The sequence below is a fragment of the Antechinus flavipes genome, chromosome 3 (assembly GCF_016432865.1).
Source record: "Antechinus flavipes isolate AdamAnt ecotype Samford, QLD, Australia chromosome 3, AdamAnt_v2, whole genome shotgun sequence".
In the NCBI taxonomy this organism is placed as follows: domain Eukaryota; kingdom Metazoa; phylum Chordata; class Mammalia; order Dasyuromorphia; family Dasyuridae; genus Antechinus; species Antechinus flavipes.
In genome coordinates this window covers 290,620,630-290,641,577 of record NC_067400.1, presented here as the reverse complement: position 1 = coordinate 290,641,577, position 20,948 = coordinate 290,620,630, and the positions used below count along the sequence as shown (strand labels likewise).

At 33.6% G+C, this 20,948-nt stretch overlaps 1 protein-coding gene across 1 annotated transcript in view; it reads left to right on the top strand.

Moving 5' to 3' along the window:
• LOC127554009 (target of Nesh-SH3-like) overlaps positions 1-12,761 on the top strand; it is a 122,363-nt gene extending 109,602 nt beyond the window's left edge. The window contains exons 3-4 of the mRNA XM_051985202.1: positions 5,631-5,699; positions 12,625-12,761. Coding sequence (XP_051841162.1) covers positions 5,631-5,699; positions 12,625-12,761 — 206 coding nt within the window. The remainder of the gene's footprint in view (positions 1-5,630; positions 5,700-12,624) is intronic.
• Positions 12,762-20,948: the final 8,187 nt, after the last annotated feature.

The window sequence follows — 20,948 nt, the reverse complement described above, 5'->3', positions numbered from 1 at the left end:
AACTTCTTAGGTCATAGTTATACTCAGTAGAGAGCAACTGGGTGATGCAGTAGATAGAGTACTGGCCCTAGAGTCAAAAGAATCTGAGTTCAAATTCAGCTGCAGACACTTACTAGATATGTGATGTTGGGCTTGTCCCTTAACTCTTTCTGCCTCAGTTTCTTCATCTGTAAAATGAACTGGAGAAGGAAATGATGAACTTTGTCAAGAAAACCCCAAATGGAGTTATGACAAGTTGTACATAACTGAAAAATGATTGAACAACAATTGTATAATACTATAATTTCTGATGTTATTCTGATATATATAATATTATACATAATGTTATTCTGCTACATTTTTCTGATATGTATATCCATTATATATGCTATATTTGTCTAGTCATTTATGCACAATTTTGAACAATGAAACAAAAATGGATTTTTCAGTTTAAAAAAAAGGAAAACTTGGGTCAAATATATGTGGTAAATTTTAAAGTACATTTAAAATTATGGATCAAAATAAACATTTAAGGCACATATCACTTTTAGGAATTAGCCTATTTACTGTTGGAAGTAAGATTACCCTAAAGCGATTATGATTCTTTCTTTCTTTTTTTTTATTTTAATAGTATTCTATTTTTCCAAATACATGCAAAGATAACTTTCAACATTTATCTTTGCAAAACCATGTATTCCAAATTTTTCTCTCTTTCCTCCCCCCTTCCCTATTTCCCCTCTCTAAGGCAGCAATCTGATAAAGATAAAGATGTGCAGTTCTTCTAAGCATATTTCCATGTTCATCATGCTACACCCAAAAAAAATCACATCAAAAAGGGAAAAAATATCAAGCAAATGACAGCAATAAAAAGATGAAAATCTGCTTTGATACACATTTGGTCTCCATATTTCTCTCTATGAATGTCGATGACTTTCCATCTATTGGAACTTATTATTATTCTTTTAAATAAATGAAATTTTATTCAAATTGTAAAGCTCCATTCAAAGTAATGGTTTAATTAGGTGATTGTTATAGAATTATTATGAGGTAGAATTTTCTGAGTTGTTTTTGTTTTTTTAAATGCTAATAATATGGATTCATTGCCTCTCTTTACTAGAATATATAACTTCCAGACAACTACAAATCTATTAGGAATTTCGTATAGTATGGAACAAAAACAACAACTTGTTTTTTCTTGAATTATTTCAGTTCACCATTCCCAACGGGAATCACTGAACTATTTATATGTTGGAAGCTTTTGCCATAGTGGAGATAGCCAACATATGCTCCTGGTGTTGGAACACTACTGTAACTTTTCATTGCTTATAACATCGTCTGCTTTACACAGTGTGAATTTGGGCATAACATAAATGAATAGAAACATCATCTCATCTTCCAAATGTCTTCGTTCATGATGCTCTATTTGGCTTCTGAATATATTTTCCCAGGATTTCATTTCACAGACTACCGATGGACTAGAAATAAATTAATCCATGGAAGCAAAAAAAAAAAAAAAATCTATACATGCAAGAAAGACTAAATCAAAGAAGCTTTATTTATACTAAACTAAGAATTTTATGAGGAATTCATAAACAAATAACAGTTAATCTTTATCGAGCATTCTAAGTTTTACAAATGCATTATTCCATTAATATTATTATATTTTCTGGAATCAATTTTGAGGGTTTGAGTCTCTCTCTCCGCCTTTCCTTCCTTCCCTCCCTCCCTCCCTCCTTCTCTCTCTCTCTCTTTCTTTCTCCCTCTCCTCTCCTCTCTTTCTCCCCTCCTTTTCCCCTCCCATTACTTTGATCCTATCATCAAATAAAAAGGTGTTTAACAACCAGTTCTAGGAAGGGGAGAGGGGGGAGAAGAATTGTAGACATAACATACTTTTAAATTTAATCTTCATTATTAACTTTTACTCTAAACAACTAACAAAACAGTAAGCCAGGCCCTCATTGTTTGGATATTTCAAACCACTGATTTGCCATCAACAACAGCATGAATATTAAAGAGATCTTTTTGTAAAACATAGTGGAGGTGGGTCGGAATGACATGGAGAAAATAAAAATGATCATTCATCATTTGTAACATGCAAATTAATCTGTGATTGTAATTAATCAACAAGCATTTATTAAATTCAATCTATATAGTAATATCTGTGCTAGGTGATAGAAACGCAGATATAAGAAGGGGCCAATTCCTGCCTTCAAGGAGTTGACATTTTTAACCAAGAAACTATAACATGCTTACAAATACATATATATGGAAATGCAGAATATATAGAAAATAAATGTACAATATAATAATTGGGATATAAAAACTTTGGGAATAGGAAAAGTCTCTTGAAAAAATGGATAGGATTGTAGCTGGGTATAACCCTGGACCATATTCCAGTCCTGTGGGAGAACATAAATTCCTTCAGTCAGTCAATAAACATTTATTAAATGCCTACTATATTCCAGGCAGTGTACCAAGAACTGGAGATGCAAAGAAAAACATCTCTGTACTCAAGGAGCTTACAGTTTAATAGCAAAAATAACTGTTTGCAATTATGTATAAACAAACAATATATAAGATTATATACATTGGATAATTGGAGATAATCAAGAGAAGAACACAGCATTAAGGAGAATCAGGAAGCAAGAGCTCTTTTTTCTTTTCCCCTTAAATCCATAGAACCTAACCAAGGCTCTTGCCCATAGTAGACTCCTGATAAATGTATTTTGAACTGGAGTGGTAGGATTCCATGTCTTTTAAGGGTACCGCTTATTGCCAGAAGATTGGCCATAAAGCAATGATGTTTTTCAGACTTAAGACTTAAGACTTTAAAACACAGAAAGGTTATGATTTGTGTGAGGTTAAAACCATGAGTGTAAGAAGTAGAAGTTAAAGTAAAGTAAAGTAGAAGTAAGAAGTTAAAAATAACTCAGGTTTAGGCTACACTGTACAATTTACCAAGTATATTTCTCAATAGTCATGGGACTTATATTAAACTAATCATTAGAATCCCTGTTTTATATATATGAGGAAACAGACTCTGAAAGATCCAGTGGTTTGCTTGAGATCTAACAATTAATGGGAACACTAAGTAGCACATTGGATAAAGTATGGGACTTGGACTCATCTTCCTGAGTTAAAATCCAGTCTCAAACACTTACTCATTGTGTGAGTCTAAGCAAGACACTTGACCTTATTTGTCTCAGTTTCCTAGTCTGTCAAATGAGCTGGAGAAGGAAATGGCAAACCACTCTACTATCTTTGCCAAGAAAACTCCACGTGGGGTCATGAAGAGTCGGACATAACTAAAACAAGTCAACAATTAACAGTTAATAAGTAACAGAGAGAAGACTTCAATCTAAATTTCCTTCTTTTAAGTCTAATTGCTTTTTTCCCAGTTTACCATCCCATCTCAATAGTGGCATAATTTCCATTTGTAAATAAAATCAACAAATAATAATATGAATAGCTACCATTTATTATATTATGATTCTCACCATAACCTTTAGCATTACTATTTTACAGATGGGAAAACTGAAGCAGGAGTTGTGACATACCTAGCTTTATAGCTAGGAAGTATTTTAAAATAGAATGGAATTCAAATCTTCTTGAGTCCTGGTCCAGAACTCTAGCTACTTTTTTGTTGTTCACTTTTATAGTCATGTCTGACTCTTTATGAACCCTTTTGGGATTTTCTTGGTACAGACCCTGGAGTAGTTGGCCATTTCCTTTTCCAGCTCATTTTACAGATGAGGAAACTGAGGCAAACAGGGTTAAGTAACTTTCCCAGATCACATAACTAATAAGTATCTAAAACTATATTTATATTTGAATATGAGTCTGACTCCAGTCCTGGTCCTCTATCCACTATGTCATTCAGCTTCCTGACCTAGCTGCTAGCAACTATCATATTAATTCATTCATCTTCAAGCATTTCTGAAACACCTATTATATGACTATATTATATGTAACAGGTAATATGATATATAGATAGATAGATAGATAGATATATAGATAGATAGATAGATAGATATAGATAGATATACATCTTTATATAATAGGTAATATAATAGGTACTAAGGATACAGATGAAAAAAAAAAAACCAAAGAATTCTCTGACTTCAAAAAGCTTACATTCTATCAGAACATAAATTTAAAGTTGGGAGGTCCATTTGATTCATCTGACTTATTACACAGATAAAGAAACTCAGGCCAGAGAGATTAGATATTTTGCTCATGATCATTTGACTCAATACCCACTTTATACAAGGTACAGCTCCTGAATGTTGACTCCTGTCCTATAAGTTGACCTGTCTGTTAAGCTTTTTCCATTTTCTAATATGTATTTGCCTCTGCAACAGAACAAAACATTTATTGTCCACATTGTGATCAAAAGTTTAGAAAACCATTAAAATTCCAATGGACATCATGGGTCTCAAAGTCAGAGAAGAAATTAGTAAAATTTTTTGGTCTTTGTTAAGGTCCATGAGTCAGTCAAACTGATTGTTTTTTAAATTGTATTAGATATTCTTAACATATACAATAGGAAAGAGAGAGAAAGTATTGTGTGTGTGTGTGTGTGTGTGTGTGTGTGTGTGTGTGTATAACCAAGCACTATCAAGAAAACAAAAAAAAAAGTAAGCCTAAGTATAACTTCACTAGGCTTAATGGGCATCATTTTCATATGCTAACAATTCCTGGTGAAGATTATATAAACCAACCATTTTATTAAGAACAGACTTTTCAATTGAGACCATCTACTAATTTACTAATTAATAGCATGTGAGCCAGTTGATGGATTTCAAATGAGATATTTTTAGGATCTAGACAGGAAATATCATAAAGTCAGAAATTTTTAAAAATGAGAGAGAACCTAAGGGCACTTATTTTGCCCTTCTATCATTTCAGAGGTAAGAAAGCTAAGAGCCATAAAAGTGAACTGCCTTGCCCAAAAATGCTAACAGGGAACTTTGATTCTACTCCAACTCTCCCAGCCTCCAATCCAATTTTTTTTTTGTTTTTCCCCTTTGGATGAGTATGCATTTAAGCATTATTTATAAGAAGATTATTTTCAAGAAAAATAACATTCATGATTTAAAAATTCTGTAGGAGTCAATCTTACATACTATAAAAGTGTGGATTAACTGAGACTGCAATAACTGTATAATTATGAATATTCATAGTCACTGTGATGAAAAGGAAAGATACCAGATTGTTCAACATATGAAATCCATGTGTGTTTTGTGTGAATGTTTTCTCTCCTTTTTTTCTAACACATCAAGCATTCGCCACAGTGTAGGATGTTGAATGAAGGTGATGAACCAGAATGCTGCTGAGGTCTGTCATCTTCAGTGACTCAGTTGTTTAATCATCTTTCTTTCATAAAGGGAAAATGTGCACAAGATACCAATCAAAATCTATGTCAATCAGTAGCTCTCTTTTTTGGTTGTTTCATTCACTATATCATTTGTTTTCAATGTCTGGTTTTAGTTTCAACATCAAAAATCTAGTAAACAAGTGGCCACAAGAGACACCCTCTTTCTACCATGTTTTACTTTGGTAAATATGATCGGCAGTGGAAGAGATTTTGATATGAAATATCACTTATAAAGGTTTCTCCTAATGAATGTTATTGGATGTTTTTTTTCCAGATGCAGAGCCTAAATATTTGATAGTTGTGCGACCTGTACCTCCTCCAAGCCAAAAGAAAAAATGTTCAGGTATTGTAATATCCATAATTTTTGTTTAATCACAAGTCAGACCTTTTGTTTTGTTTAGAGTAGCATGCAGATGAGACTCTTTAATTACATATGATGTCATCTGATGGGGTTGTCAGGTGGAACAGTGGATAGAGCCAGGGTCTAGAATCAGAAAGACTTAGTTCAAATCCAACCTTAGATGCTTACTAGCTGTGTGACCTTGGGCAAGTTATTTAACCTCAGTTTGCCTCAATTTCCCTATCTGTAAAAAGTGGATAATAATAGGATCTACCCCATAAGATTGTTGTGAGGATCAAATTAGATAATATCCATAAAATTTTAGCACAGACACATAATAAGCACAATATAAATTAGCTATAACTATCTTTATCATCATCAATCCTCATAAATATTCTGTAACAAGGGAATTCACATTTAGAGTGCTGTTGTTCCTATGCTGAAGGCTAATTTCATGCTAAATTGCCAAGAATGAGTCAGGGAAGAATATTCATTTTTGAAAAGTCCAAGCAGGCCATATTGTCTGTGGATTCTAAGCCATACACGGAGAGGTTTGGGTTCTAGCAACTTTCCTTCTACGCTTACTGTATTGGTTTATGTACATAGTTCTTTAAGTTATGTTAAGTACTTTGCATTTGTCATCTTACCTGATCCTAGAAAATGTAAAGATTTTAATCAGCTTTATGTATTTTAAGTATATGACATTCCCATTAGATTTCAGAGTATCTTTATCAGTGTAGTACTTGATGACTTTCTGGACACATTATACATATATGATCTAGTTTAATTATGATTTTGTTGATATTTATATGAAGTCTTTTTTATATGAAGAACGTCTCCTATCGTTTACCAGAGAGTGACAGGGACAGGGAAGTGGTCTGGGTTCTTGAAGATTATTCCAAGAGAATACTAAGCTCTGTTAGATTCTATAATGTTAAAAGGTCTTTGAATATGGCCTCAGTAATTAATTAAATCTGTTTTCTAAGGACCATTCTAACTAACAATGGAGAAGTTCATTACCAGGGGTCTAACTACCTAGTAATACATATATAATATATATTACTATATTGTTATATTACTATATATAATATTATATACATAGTAATATATAATATATTACTAGGTAGAAATACATATATATAATATATATGTTTTTTTTTACCATGGCAATCCATAAAGAGAAGAAAAATAAAAGGTTCATCCTTATCTTATGTACCCCCATCCCACATCTGTAATTATGGTATCCAAAGCAAACTTTAACTATGAGTACTTTAAATGTGAGAGCCTCATCCAGTGACCAACAAGTAGACATTTTACAAGAGGTCCTGAACATATCAACTTTAACATTCTTGCAATAAATAAAATCATAAAAAAGAAATTCAGACCATGTAGAAGGATAAATGACTGACAGGTACTCTTTTTTGAGGAAAGATAAAGAGAAAGCTTAACTATTAGAGGTTTAAAATTAGGGTTGAAGTTTTCAGTAGGTTGGAAATGGTTGGGGTATAGACCTTGACAAAGATAAAGAAGTTGTTCAGTAGCAAATATATAGGGCTACATATCTAAAGATGTAGCCCTATATATTTGCTACTGAACAACTTCTTTATCTTTAGATAACACTTCAAAATGTCAGACTTTTTTTTTCCTTCTGGAAAGTAGGAAGGGAAATGATCACTGATTCTGGTCTTATGGGAATTGGGGCACAGGATACAAAAGAACATTTTTTTGCTCCTAAAGTTTAGTGATAAAAGACCAGAATATGTAGAATTGCCCCTCTAATCTTGTGTCATCTCCTGTTCTCACAATTCCTATCTCTACCCCAAATACAAAGACACACTGTTCCTTAGGGTAACTCACATGGTAGTACTGATACTTTTACCAAGAAATAGTCCATCCCAGTCAAATACTAGATCACCCTGTGTCTTCTTGAATACCTTCTTCCCTAAATAGCCTAAGAACAGGATAGAAATAGATCCATATAAGTGAAAAGAAACCAAACCTTACTTATAGCTTCTTATCACTGCCCTTTACTGGTTTTGCACTATGTGACCTCCATCAATACAGTCTCCGTCAATGACTCATCTGGCATAGAAATGGCTCTGGGATCTGGAAAACTAATCACCAGAGCAAATACTCTGGTATAACCTAGCAACCTGGAAAGGCTTCAAATGTTGGTTTGGAAATACATGATGTCTGTGGTCTGAGGGCTCACATAGCTAAGTTGAGAAGCTTGCCCTCAGTTTAGTTACCACACGATAAGTTTGTTGGCCCTGGGAAGTCTGTCTGTCCAGTCATAGAGGAATTGCATTCTGTAAAGATAGGGGAATTCACAATATTAATAAATATTTTTAAAGTATTTATCACTATGTGCCAGACATTGTGCTGAGTAATTAATATTATTGATCAGTTATTAATTTAATATGCTATTACTCTATTCCACTAAATATATTATTGATCCAATATATTTGATTCTTATGATACACTGGGAGATATCATTACTATCCCCATTTTTCAAAAAAATGGAGGCAAATAATGGTTAAAAGATGTGTCTAGATTCACACAGCTAGCAAATGTCTGATATCAAATATGAACTCAATTCTTCCAGATTCTAGATCTGGACTCTATCTACTGCACCACCTAGGAGAGGAATGGAGAAAAGGAAAGAAAGAAATAATACTAAAACCTAGTATTCTATCAATTGGGAAAACTCCAATCTTTCTGCAGTATTCAATATGCTGCTGGTCCACATTTTCTGACTTCCTCTTTCTCTGTTCTACACATATTCAGCGAATCATTTCCTCCTTTTATGCTATCTACCTCAATTCCCCTCTGTCTACTAAACCATTCTCAAACTTCACTGACTTAAAAAATGACAGGCATTTGATCAAACATTCTTTATCCACTCTCCTTCCTTCATTACCTGCAGGTCAATTTCTAACCACTCTACAATCAAATTTACTACTCAAGCTTCCATCCCTTTAACATACAAACCTGACTCAGGCTCAGTCCTTATGTTTTAGGTTCAGGGTTGGAGTAAAATGGGACACTAATAGTTTGCCCAGCAATAGTTTATTAACAAAAGGAAACTTACCTAGCCATCATATATAAAAGATGCTGAAGGACTTAACTTGGGAAGACAAGACCCCCCTGTGTTCCACCAGAAAATAGATCTACTAAGGAGGACAAGTGGTGGTGACTTGGTCAATCTGAAGGGCTCCAACTCCACATGAATGGACCTTTTTATGCCCTTCCGTAATCCAGAAAGAAAACTAATATGACTAGAGGCCACCAGTCAAGGAAGTCTGTAGCCTAGGTCTTAGCCCCAAAACAAGCAAAGAGTTGCAGAAACACTTTTTTTGCCTTTCATAAAAGGGGAGGTATGAGTGAAGGGTTGTAGAGGAGAAATCCTGGTGGTTATGATCTTCTCCAGCTTCACCTCCTCTCTTAAATAGGCCCAGAGGATAGCTAGCATGTGTGTATCCTTCATCCTGTCCCATAACCTCGGATACACAAGCATGTCTTCTTTTTGTTCAGTAACATAGCAACCTTAATCTCTAACAAATGCAAATATCTTTGTGGATGGTCATGAAGGCTTGTACTGGGATGATGAAAATGGGAATTGGGAGAAGGGGGTGGATATGAGAGATACTGTGAAAACAGACGCAATAGACCTCACTAGCCAATTGGATCAGGGAGGAGAGGGAGAGGCAAGACTCAAAGATAACCCTGAAGTTTCAGTTCAACAAACATTTCTTAAGCATCTGCTATTTGTAAGACAAATACCAAGATGAAGTCATGACCTCTGTTTTAAATGAACTACTAAAATAAAGGAGATAAGACAAGGATAAAAATAAATACAATGAAGAATGTGTGATGTATATAATGAAAGTCTAAGAATATGCTGTGAAAGCTCAGAAGGAGGAAAAATTATTGCCTCTTAAAGAAGGGTAGGAGAGGGTCAAGGGAGATTGGAGAGAGATCAGAGAAGGCCCCATGTAAGATTTCTTGGGAATTGCTAAATTATATGGATCAATACCAAAAGTTTCATGGAATACCCAAAAAAAAAAAAAGGAAAAGAAGAAGAAATGAGATTACAAGATGAGCAAACACTGGAACATTTGCATCTCCAAATTTTCTTAAATTTAATAAATTACTTGTTCATTATCTAGTAAACTTCTCCTTTTCTCTACACCCCAATTTGGAAATTATTTATACCAAAAGATCTTATGTAATTTCCAGTCTCTGATGTTTCTCATTGAACAACTATCCCAATTTTTTTTATCTAAAATGAATAAACATCTTGAGAATAATTTTTTAAAAATCTTGGGCTCCTGAGAGTTATATTTTAGTCACAAAAAGTTCATCTATATAACACTTCTAAATATAACATCCCTAGAAGTTATTTTCTTCTTTGGTCGTAGGATAAGATAACACAGGCCCTGTCTACAACAAATATTCAAACAAAAATTCTCTTGAAAATCAGACAATGTACTGAATAAAAAGAAAAAGAAAATAGGTACATTTTATTCTAGTTTACTTGCCTGATCCCTAGTTTTCATTTGGTAGAACTAGAAAAAATTAGAAATGGAAATGACCTTAGTTATAATCTTTATCATATTACAGATGAGTAAATTAAGAGTTTTTAAAGCAAAGGGACCTACTAATGTTTACACACATAGTAACAATGGTTAGGATCCAAATCCACAAGCCCCTTAGCTCCAATTATAATGTTCTTTCAACATGCTATTACTATCTAAAACACATTGCCTTTTTTCTTTAATTGGTTTTAATGTATTCTAGATCCAGGATACCCAGGCTATGTGTATATACATCTACATATGTATATATGTATTTATGCACACATATGTAGAGAGATGTAGCAAATATGCATATATAAATATTATATATACATTGATACGTTTGTATAGATATACTATGGTGAGTAAAAGATAAAATGACTGAGGAAATAAAGGTTCAAGCTTCCAGGCATATCAATTTATTAAGCAAGGCATGCCAGCTTTCCAAGTTAGGAAGGGAAGAGTAAATAGTTACAATTTTCTGAAATCAGAAAAAGAGATGTCCCACTTTCTCCAAGTGTTTGTAAACAAAGGAATATGGAAGGGATAACTGATTGGGCAATACATTATAGGACCAATTTTTAGATAAGACTGATGAGTTGCTTTGGATGTACAATTGTAAGAAAGCTCTGTGCATCAGTCTTTGGATATGGCTTCATTTCTGGTTATCATCACTCAGGTCCTTAGTTAAAAGTCTCTAGGCAGCAGGTAGAGATGGTCTAGACCAGGGATCCTCAAATTATGGCCCGCGGGCCAGATGCCGCAGCTGAGGACATTTATCCCCTTCACCCAGGGGTATGAAGTTTCTTTACTTAAAGGCCCACAAAACAAAGTTTTTGTTTTTACTATAATCCAGCCCTCCAACAGTCTAAGGGACAGTGAACTGGCCCCCTATTTAAAAAGTTTGAGGACCCCTGGTCTAGACACATAGACAATGCAAAAAAATCCTCTCACAACTCTCACATTTGGACAATGTTTTCTTACAAGACAGAATTTGGACTACGTCCATATTGAAATGGAAAGGGAACTTACTTAACTCCAGAACTGAGTCACAATATGGAGTCAATGTGATTTCCTCAATTTTCACTGCCACTGCTGTTTTAATTTCTTCAGTGTATATTTGTGTGTGTGTGTGTGTGTGTGTGCTTGCATGTAGGCATGCATGTGCATACCTGTATCAATGTTTTGTTTTTATGTCTCAGAAGCAATTTCCCATCTTTCTCACTATCTTCCCATTCTCATATGGTTCTTATAAATTCAAATCAGTACTTATCCATTGAAGATTTTAAAGAACTTTTTAACAATGTATTATTATACTACTCTTTAAGATGAGAAAACCTAGCTTCATTATCATTATTGGAAAGGTTCTTTCTATACAATCCCTATTACTAATGAAAAAGACATCACATTAAGAGAATCCTTTAACATCTGTAGAGTTCTCTCTTCACAACAACCTTTCAGTGTTAGGCAATTATCATTATACCCATTTTGAATTTAAGGAAACAACTCAGAGCAGTGACTTCTCTAATGTCTTATGATTCATGAATGTGAAGAGAAAAGATTCCAACTAGATTTCTCCTGACTCATATCTTTTTTTCTTGTACCTTGCCACCCTTTGATGATGATGATGATGATAAAGATCTCTCTGCTTGGAAATATTTAATTTCTTTTTTATAGATTTTATCTAGAGAAAACTAGAGCACTATATTATTCAAAAAACAGGCTTTTCATATTGTTATTCAACTCAGTACATAATTGTTATAATTTTAATAAGAGGGATTGTTCCAATTTAGACATCTAGATAAAGAAGATAAATAATGGAGACAAGAAGGTAGCATCTCTTCATAGACATCAACTTGGACTTGTTAAAAGTCACAGGAGAATAATATTGTTGGTCCTCTTTCTATCTGTACTTGAAACTAAACCATAGTATTGCTTTTCTGTGATTTTTACTAAGGCATATTTTGACAAGTAAATTTGACAAAGCCAAATAGTTCAAGAACAAAAATTATTAAGAAATATATAACATATATGTACATATTATATGTCTTTATGCATATATATCAATGTAACATGTAATACTACATGTGTAGTATATATATTACATACACACACATGTGTATGTGTGTTACATGCAAACCTTTTAACTAACAAGAGTTCAAAATCTTCAGGTGAGATTCTAATTCACTTTTGAATAAAGAAGTCAAGCCCCATTGGATAAAAAACAATAGGAAAATGAAGAATTTGGAAGTGTTTAATCTATATTATCTTTGGAAATCACTTGATTTTCTTTACTCAAAATGTGGAAATACTAAGTATCATCAAAATTAATCTGTGTGTTACTTTCATAGGTAAATCTCGTACTCGGCAACCTCTCCAAATGGTAGTAGGCACTTTGTCACCAAGCTCAGTCTTTCTGTCTTGGGGTTTTCTCATCAACCCGCAGTATGATTGGACCTTACCAAGTCAGTGTCCTAATGACAGGTAATTTACCAAAACTCATTTTCCTTATACAAAAATAAACATGTAGTTTTAATGAAATAACAAACATTTATTAAGAGCTTACAGTGTACTTGTTGTTGGAATCATAAAGACAAAAATGGAGCAGTCCCTGACCTCAAGGTACTTACAGTGTATCAGAGGAGAGAGCATTTAGCATATAAGTAGATACAAAATGTATAACGTGTGTGTGTGTGTGTGTGTGTGTAAAATAAAGATCTGAAAAGTTGTAGGGAAGACAAAATGCATTCTAGATATAGGCTAGGACAAGCTGTACAAAGTCATAGGAAAAAAAGACACAAAGTCAAGCATGAGGAACATCAAAAAGAACAGTTAGACTGAAATGTAAAGTGAACAAATAATAAGCCTGGGTAAATGAGTTAGAACCATACTGAAAAGGGCTTTGAATATCAGAGAAATTGATACTTGTTCCTAGATATGAGAGGGAACTACTGAAGTTTATTGGGGAAGGGAGCAATGTGGTCAGATATGCATTTAAGAGGTATAATTTTAGCAGTTGTATGGAAGATAGCTTGGTAAGAGGAGAAACAAGGTAAGGAGTTCATTTATATCTTAAACATGTTGTCTACAGATCACATGTCATGCCCAACACTCCCAACTTTGATCTGACATATTAAAATGTAACTAGAAAATATTTAACAAGATAAATAAAAATACAATAAAATATAAATAATATCAATGTGATTTTCTAAGTCAATATGCTGTCCATAGGGGTCTTTAAGTGGAGTTTAGTAGCCCCCATTTTTGTTTGAATTTGATTTCACTGCTTAGAAGGCCATTGCAATAGACAAGAGGCAAAGAGGTAACAGCTATGAGTAGAGAGAAGGGTAAGGATGTGAAAGAGTTTTGTGTCAAGAATTGACAAGATGACAATTGATTGGATTTAGTGGATGAAAGGCAGTATAAAGTCATGGCTGATTCTAAAGTTGTGAATCTGGATGACTATAAAGAGATATGATCCAATGAAATATAAACATTTGGAATATTTTGGGGAAAATATAATGAATTGTTTTGAACATGCTGAGGATTGGTTGACTATGGGATAGCTACTTCAAAAGATGTAAAGAGTGGATATAATTACTTTAGAAAAGTTTATCTTTACACAAAGATAGTTATGGAGTGCCTCCATTGTGTGAGGCATTGTGCTAGGTATTAGATATATAAAAACATACAAAAAATAGTATCTAAATTTTGAATCATTATTTATATGAATAGACTTGAATATGGAAACTTGTCACTTTTTGTTTAAATTTTGTTTAAATTCCTTATTTCAAATATCTCAAATAGATTGTATAATGCTTTGAAACCTAATGGTTCAGAAGTTTGAATCCTGATAAACATAACAAAATTTTATCCCAATAATTTTACCTCAAAGTTCTTTTACCAGGTATGAATTCAGTTCTAAGGTTTTAATTTTTGAAATTTGATTTTGATTTCTTTTGACAATATTTGTCTTTGCCTATAAAAAAAAGGCCTCTGGAAAATATTTTTCCATGGTCTCAAATATCAGTATTCTCTCGTAAGTGCATTTTGATTATGGAGATGAACCAGAAAAAAAAAAGGAAGATCAAATTTCCTTGAAAGTATTCATAATTCTGAATAGTGAAGTGTTTGGCAAAAGAAGATGACACTTTTACCAAACCCAAATTCGCTTTAACAAAATATTTCTCCAACATTTGACAGACTCTGAAGCATCTCTTTTTCACCCATAACTAAGCAAGGCTGTATGCCCTGGAAAAAAGAAAAAAAATTCTTGTCATTATAGGTCAAAATAATTTGGGTCTGAATACCAATGCTATAAAAACAAATAGTTGTGTTAGTTTAAAATTTCATTTCAGTCTTTAAACCTCTCTTATGAGTTAAAACCAGAAAGAATATAGAAATTTGAAATGTTCTCAATAAGGGTAAAGTTGGTGTAAGATATACATAATGGTTTTGCCTTTTTTTTGGGGGGGGGGGGTAATTGCTAGCATTTAACACAGTGCCTGACATATAATAGATGGTTATTAAACATTTTTCTGACTGAAAATGTTCATTGATTTACTCAGTTTTACTGTATCAGTTAGTCAATCTCAATAATTACTCTTTCCCCTTGATCAGACATTCCACAATTCCTATTAGCATAATTTTCATAGCCTCAGTGGGATTTTATCCAATTTTTCACTTCCCAGTCCTTTTTTTTTATTTTCTCAATCTCTTTCACACAAAGGACCTCTCTTGTGAATAAATATTTATTGATAGAAATATGCTTCAAATTATCTTATAGAATAAAGAAATATTGGATGTAGAATGGGATAAAAAGTAAATAACCGAATTAATCTTGCAATCTGTCTTAAACTAATACATGGAAACTATTATAGATTTATTTAATAGAAGTATATATTGCATGATGTACAAATTCTTAGGTGAGTGTACCTAATGAAAAACCTAATTATGGCTATGCCAGCAATTGCTACCTTGAGCACATTAGTCAACCATTTTGTTTCTTTATTCTTTTATGAATATAATAAATTAATTATATGGAGTAACAGAAAATTTTACTAGATAAGTATAAGAACTTATATATAGGATATTCCCAAAGTCTCCAAAGTTTAATATAATATTAAGCTGTTAAAGATTTTGAGACACTATTTACCATTTTAAGTTTAGCAACTGTTTTCCTTATAACCATCCTCTTTGATTTAGTTATAGAACCAGTATGCCATTTTACAAATGAAGAAATGGAAACTTTAAGAAGGTGATTTTCTCCCTAATTACACATCACAACTAACAATTGTCATATCTAAGATTCAAACCTAGGCCTCCTGACCCCAATCCAACATGTTTTTTTTCCACTATGTCAAATTACTTCTGCAGATTTTGACATGATTTTAGCATGATCTTTCCATCCTTGAATCCTCTATAGCCCTCTGTACTTTTTTCTGTACTTATCTATCTAGTGTTATAAATACTGTGAATGAGTCAATTGGATTGTGGTTTGATGGATGCAGCACCAGACTCAGAAGCAGAAAGACCTGTGTTTAAATCTTGCCTCAGATACTCTGTAACTATGATCTGGACCTCAGTTTCTTTATTTCTAAAATAAAATAATTGAACAAGAATCTCCTTTGAGATCCCATATATGATCTATGTTTTATCTTATTAGATTGTAGACCTAGTTGATTCATTTCCCTTCTCAACTGTAGGATATATAAACCGCTATATTCTTTGTTAGCATTTCCATCAGAGAACTGGTACCAGAATGGAAAGGATAAAATTCAAAATCAGTTATTCCATTTGTTGAAAGCCAATTCAACAATTCCATTCAATAAGTATCCATCAAGTGTCTACTATATGCTAGGTACTGTGCTAATTGTTGGACTTTTAAATAAAAAAGGAAGTCTTTAAAAAAAATTTAAAGCAGTCTTTGCCCACAAAGAGCTTATAATTTAATGGGGGAACAACACACAAAAGGAAACTGGAGAATGGATGAAACACCAGAAGATGGTACATGTAAGCATAATGTTACTTGGAGTTCAAACAAAGCAAGCTGCGGATGGAAAGCAGAAAGTTGCTGGGAGAATCTAGATCCCTCCTATACAGGACTGCTTTAGGAGTAATTTAGTACTTTATCCTCCAGTCCTCCAGTCAAAAGGGAGAGAAAGCTGAGGGATTTGGAAAGGTATTGAGTAACCAAAGCCGAGGTAATGGTTGAATCATGAAATTTCAGGTGATCCATCTATGTGGTAGGGCATGATGTTCCTTAGAGTTCAAACCAAGCAGAGTTTCAGATGGATAATGGGGAAAATCTCCCACAAATATTTTGTTGCAGAATGGGAAACAGAAAATTAGAAATTAGTGACTGAAACAAAGATTCTTGAATCATTTGGGAGTTTCATTAATCATTGGTTTCTTCTCCCTGGCTATCTCCCTGGATATTCAAGTGGGCATTTCCTCCATGGTTTGGACCCTCATATTGTTCTGAGAAAAAAAATGAGTATCAAAAAGATTTACAAATACTATAGACATTAAACCAAACAAACAAACCCATCAAAATAGTAAATAAATATAATTAGAAGCAGGCTTGGGGGGGCTAGATTCTTCCCTCAGATATGCCTGCAGTTACTTTTTTAGAATTTAGCCCAACACAGTAGATTTATATAAGCAAATAGTAGCTCAAGGGGGGATTATTCTTTCTTGGGTATTGAAATTTGAGTATAACTAAAGCTCTCCTAAAGGAATACAATCTTCCACAACTATCCAAATCTGAATGCCTTTGGCGGACTTCTGGAACACCAAATTTTATAGTTATAATCTCATAAACTCTAGTTCTGGCACAGTTTGCAAGGAAAACAAATACTTTACCATAGTAGGTTCATGCAAACCTACACAAATGAAAAGAGTTTGCTGGATAGCTGTTTCTTTTTTTTTTTTTTTTTTAATTTCTGACCTCAAATTTTCCATATCAAAGCAATCATTTCTTCAGCACCTCCTTTAACAAGTTTCCACTGACAGAAGTGCTATTTTTTTTTTCCATTGGCTTGGAAACTGAAAACTAAGTGTCATTTTTCGTGCTGGATTGTGAACATTTCTGTTACTATTTGCACCATTCTGAACCTGGTCTGCAATTTTCAGTTTTTCGATTCTCCTCATGGTAAACATCAATGGGTGAACATATTTAATTATACTTCATATTTTTAATGGATTGTGAATAAAGAATTTTACAAATTAGAATGTGTAGAAGAAACCTTTATGAGTTATCCCAGACAAAAAGTAACGTGTTTTGTTAATCCAAATCTATTGTTGTTTTAGTCATTTCTTTTTGGTTGTGTCTGAATTTTTATTACCCCCATTTGGGATTTTCTTGGCAAAAGTTCTAAAGTGGTTTGCCATTACCTTCTCCAGCTTATTTTACAGATGACAGAACTGAGAAAAATTGGGGACAGAATTAAGTGACTTGTTCAGTGTTATACACCTAGAAAGTATCTGAAGTGAGATTTGAAATCAGGAAGATGAGTTTTCCCAACTCCAAGTTCAACACTTTATCCACTGTGCCACTTTGATCCTGAAAAACTATCAATAGATCCTTCTTCCCTACCTAAATTTATCAGTCTACTTATCAAGACTTTTCATAATTATATCTAACTGTATCCAATTCTTTTTTTACTATTCCCAACACACACACACAAACCCTTCCCTGTAGTCAAGATCTAATTATTGTTGTATTTACATATACTAATAAGTAGTACTTCTTTGTGAATAATTAATATTTATCTGAGTTTTTACTTTCTGCACACTTTGCTCCAACTTATCCTTTTCTCTTGCATTTTCTTCTGGGATTCATATTTCTAGAAAAATGTTTAGGCCCTCATCATCTAATGATTAAATTACTGCAATGGCATTCTAATACATCTCCCTGCCTCTCTTCTCTCTTCTCTCCTAATCCAGCCTTAAATCAATCAAGAAGCATTAATAAGGTCTCTAGTATGTTTTAGACATTGCAATAAAGACCAGGAACAAAAACTTAAAGTAAAACAGTCACTTCCTCAAAGACCTTGCATTTTAATGGAGAGCAAATATATATATATGTAGAGACATATATGTTCAACACATATGTTTTTTTATGTACACATATATCCTTTTCTATACATATGTAGGCATAGGCAAGATACATGTAAAATAGATAAAGGCAACCTCAAAGATGAAGACATTAGGACCTAAGAAGATGAGGAAAAGCTTCCTCAAGAAGTCATTGCTTGAATTCAATTTTGAAAGAAAGCCAAGATTCCAAGAAGTAGAGTACAAGTATAATCAGTGTCAAGTCACAGAGATGGAGTATCCTGTATGAGGAGAAACAAAAGCATGGTTAGATTGTTTATGAAGAATAGTAATACTTTAAAAAAATGAGAAGAAAAACCATAGGATGTGTAGAGCTTTAATTGTGAGATAAAAGTTTATACTTTATCCTAGAAGTAACAGAGTGTAATAGAATTATAGATTGTCAATGGTGGCAGCCATGTGTGAGGAGAGAAGGGTGACATGATTTCCTTCATTTAAGGGAAATCATTGGCAATTGTGTGGAGGATAGATTGAAGTTGGAGAGAAACTTGATACAGGGAGATCAAATAGTTCTAGTAAGAGGCAACAAATGCCAATGAGGAGTGGGTGGTGGCTATGTGAGTGGATATAGGATTTGTTATTCCAAACAACATTTGGAAACTTATTAGATATATGGAGTGAGTAATAATTAGTGAGTGACTGATAAATTTAGGTAGGGAAGAAGGATCTATTGATAGTTTTTCAGGATCAAAGTGGCACAGTAGGAGTGAGGATGATATTGAAGTGATAGAAGGATGACCTCACCAATAAATGGAGGGATTTGGAAGAAGTGGCATGAATTTTGGTGGAAAGATAATGAGTTATTTTTGTTCATACTGTGTTTGAGATATGTATGCGATATCTGGTTCAAAACGTCCACCAAGATGGTACTGAAGGACTGGAGCATGAGAGAGAGAAAGGGATTGTAGATTTAGAACTTATTTGCAAACAAAAAAAGAAATAAATACATGGGTGCTAATGAAGTCACCAAAAGAGAGAATAGCAATAAAAGAGAATTCAGTAAAGAACCTTGGGCAGTAACTGATCATTATTTGAAGAAAGATCTAGTAAAGAAGAGGAAAAAGAATAAGAGAATAAACATTTATAATCATTTACTATGTACCAGGCACTAGTAAGAGATTTACAAATATCTCATTTGAAGGAGAGGTGAGAGAAATAAGAAAATCAAAAGCAGTTATCAAGAAAACCCTGAGAGGATAGAGTATTCTGAAAGAAAGGATTGTCAATGCTATTATATGTTGTAAGGAGGTTAAGAAATATGAGAAGTGAGAGGGGCCATCATTTGACAATTAAGATATCACTGGTAACTTTGGAGGGAATGTGTTCAAATGAGTGACAAGGTTGCAAAACAGATTGCAGGTGGTTTTAAGAGAATGAGAGAGGCAAAAAGGAGAGAAAATGGAAGCATTTAGTACAGAAGGCTTTTTTTTTAACAACTTTTTATTGACAGGACCCATGCCAGGGTAATTTTTTACAGCATTATCCCTTGCATTCACTTCTGTTCCGATTTTTCCCCTCCCTCCCTTCACCCCCTCCCCCAGATGGCAAGCAGTCCTTTACATGTTAAATAGGTTACAGTATATCCTAGATACAATATATATGTGCAGAACCGAACAGTTTTCTTATTGCACAGGGAGAATTGGATTCAGAAGGTATAAATAACCCGGAAAGAAAAACAAAAATGCAAGCAGTTTATATTCATTTCCCAGTCTTCTTTCTTTGGGTGTAGCTACTTCTGTCTATCCTTGATCAATTGAAACTCAATTAGCTCTCTTTATTGAAGAGATCCACTTCCATCAGAATACATCCTCAAACAGTATCGTTGTTGAGATATATAATGATCTCCTGGTTCTGCTCATTTCACTTAGCATCAGTTCATGTAAGTCTCGCCAGTCCTCTCTGTATTCTTCCTGCTGGTCATTCCTTATAGAACAATAATATTCCATAACATTCATATACTACAATTTACTTAACCATTCTCCGATTGATGGGCATCCATTCATTTTCCAGCTTCTAGCCACTACAAACAGGGCTGCCACAAACATTTTGGCACATACAGGTCCCTTTCCCTTCTTTAGTCTCTCCTTGGGGTATAAACCCAGTAGAAACACTGCTGGATCAAAGGATATGCACAGTTTGATAACTTTTTGAGCATAGTTCCAAATTGCTCTCCAGAATGGTTGGAGGTGTTCACAATTCCACCAACAATGTATCAGTGTCCCTGTTTTCCCACATCCCCTCCAACATTCTGCATTATCTTTCCCTGTCATTCTAGCCAATCTGAAAGGTGTGTAGTGGTATCTTAGAGTTGTCTTAATTTGCATTTCTCTGATTAATAATGATTTGGAGCATATGTTCATATGTCTATAAATAGTTTCAATTTATTCATCTGAGAATTGTCTGTTCATTTCCTTTGACCATTTATCAACTGGAGAATGGTTTGCTTTCTTATAAATTAGACTCAATTCTCTATATATTTTGGAAATGAGGCCTTTATCAGAACCTTTGACTGTAAAAATGTTTTCCCAGTTTGTTGTTTCCCTTCTAATCTTGTCTG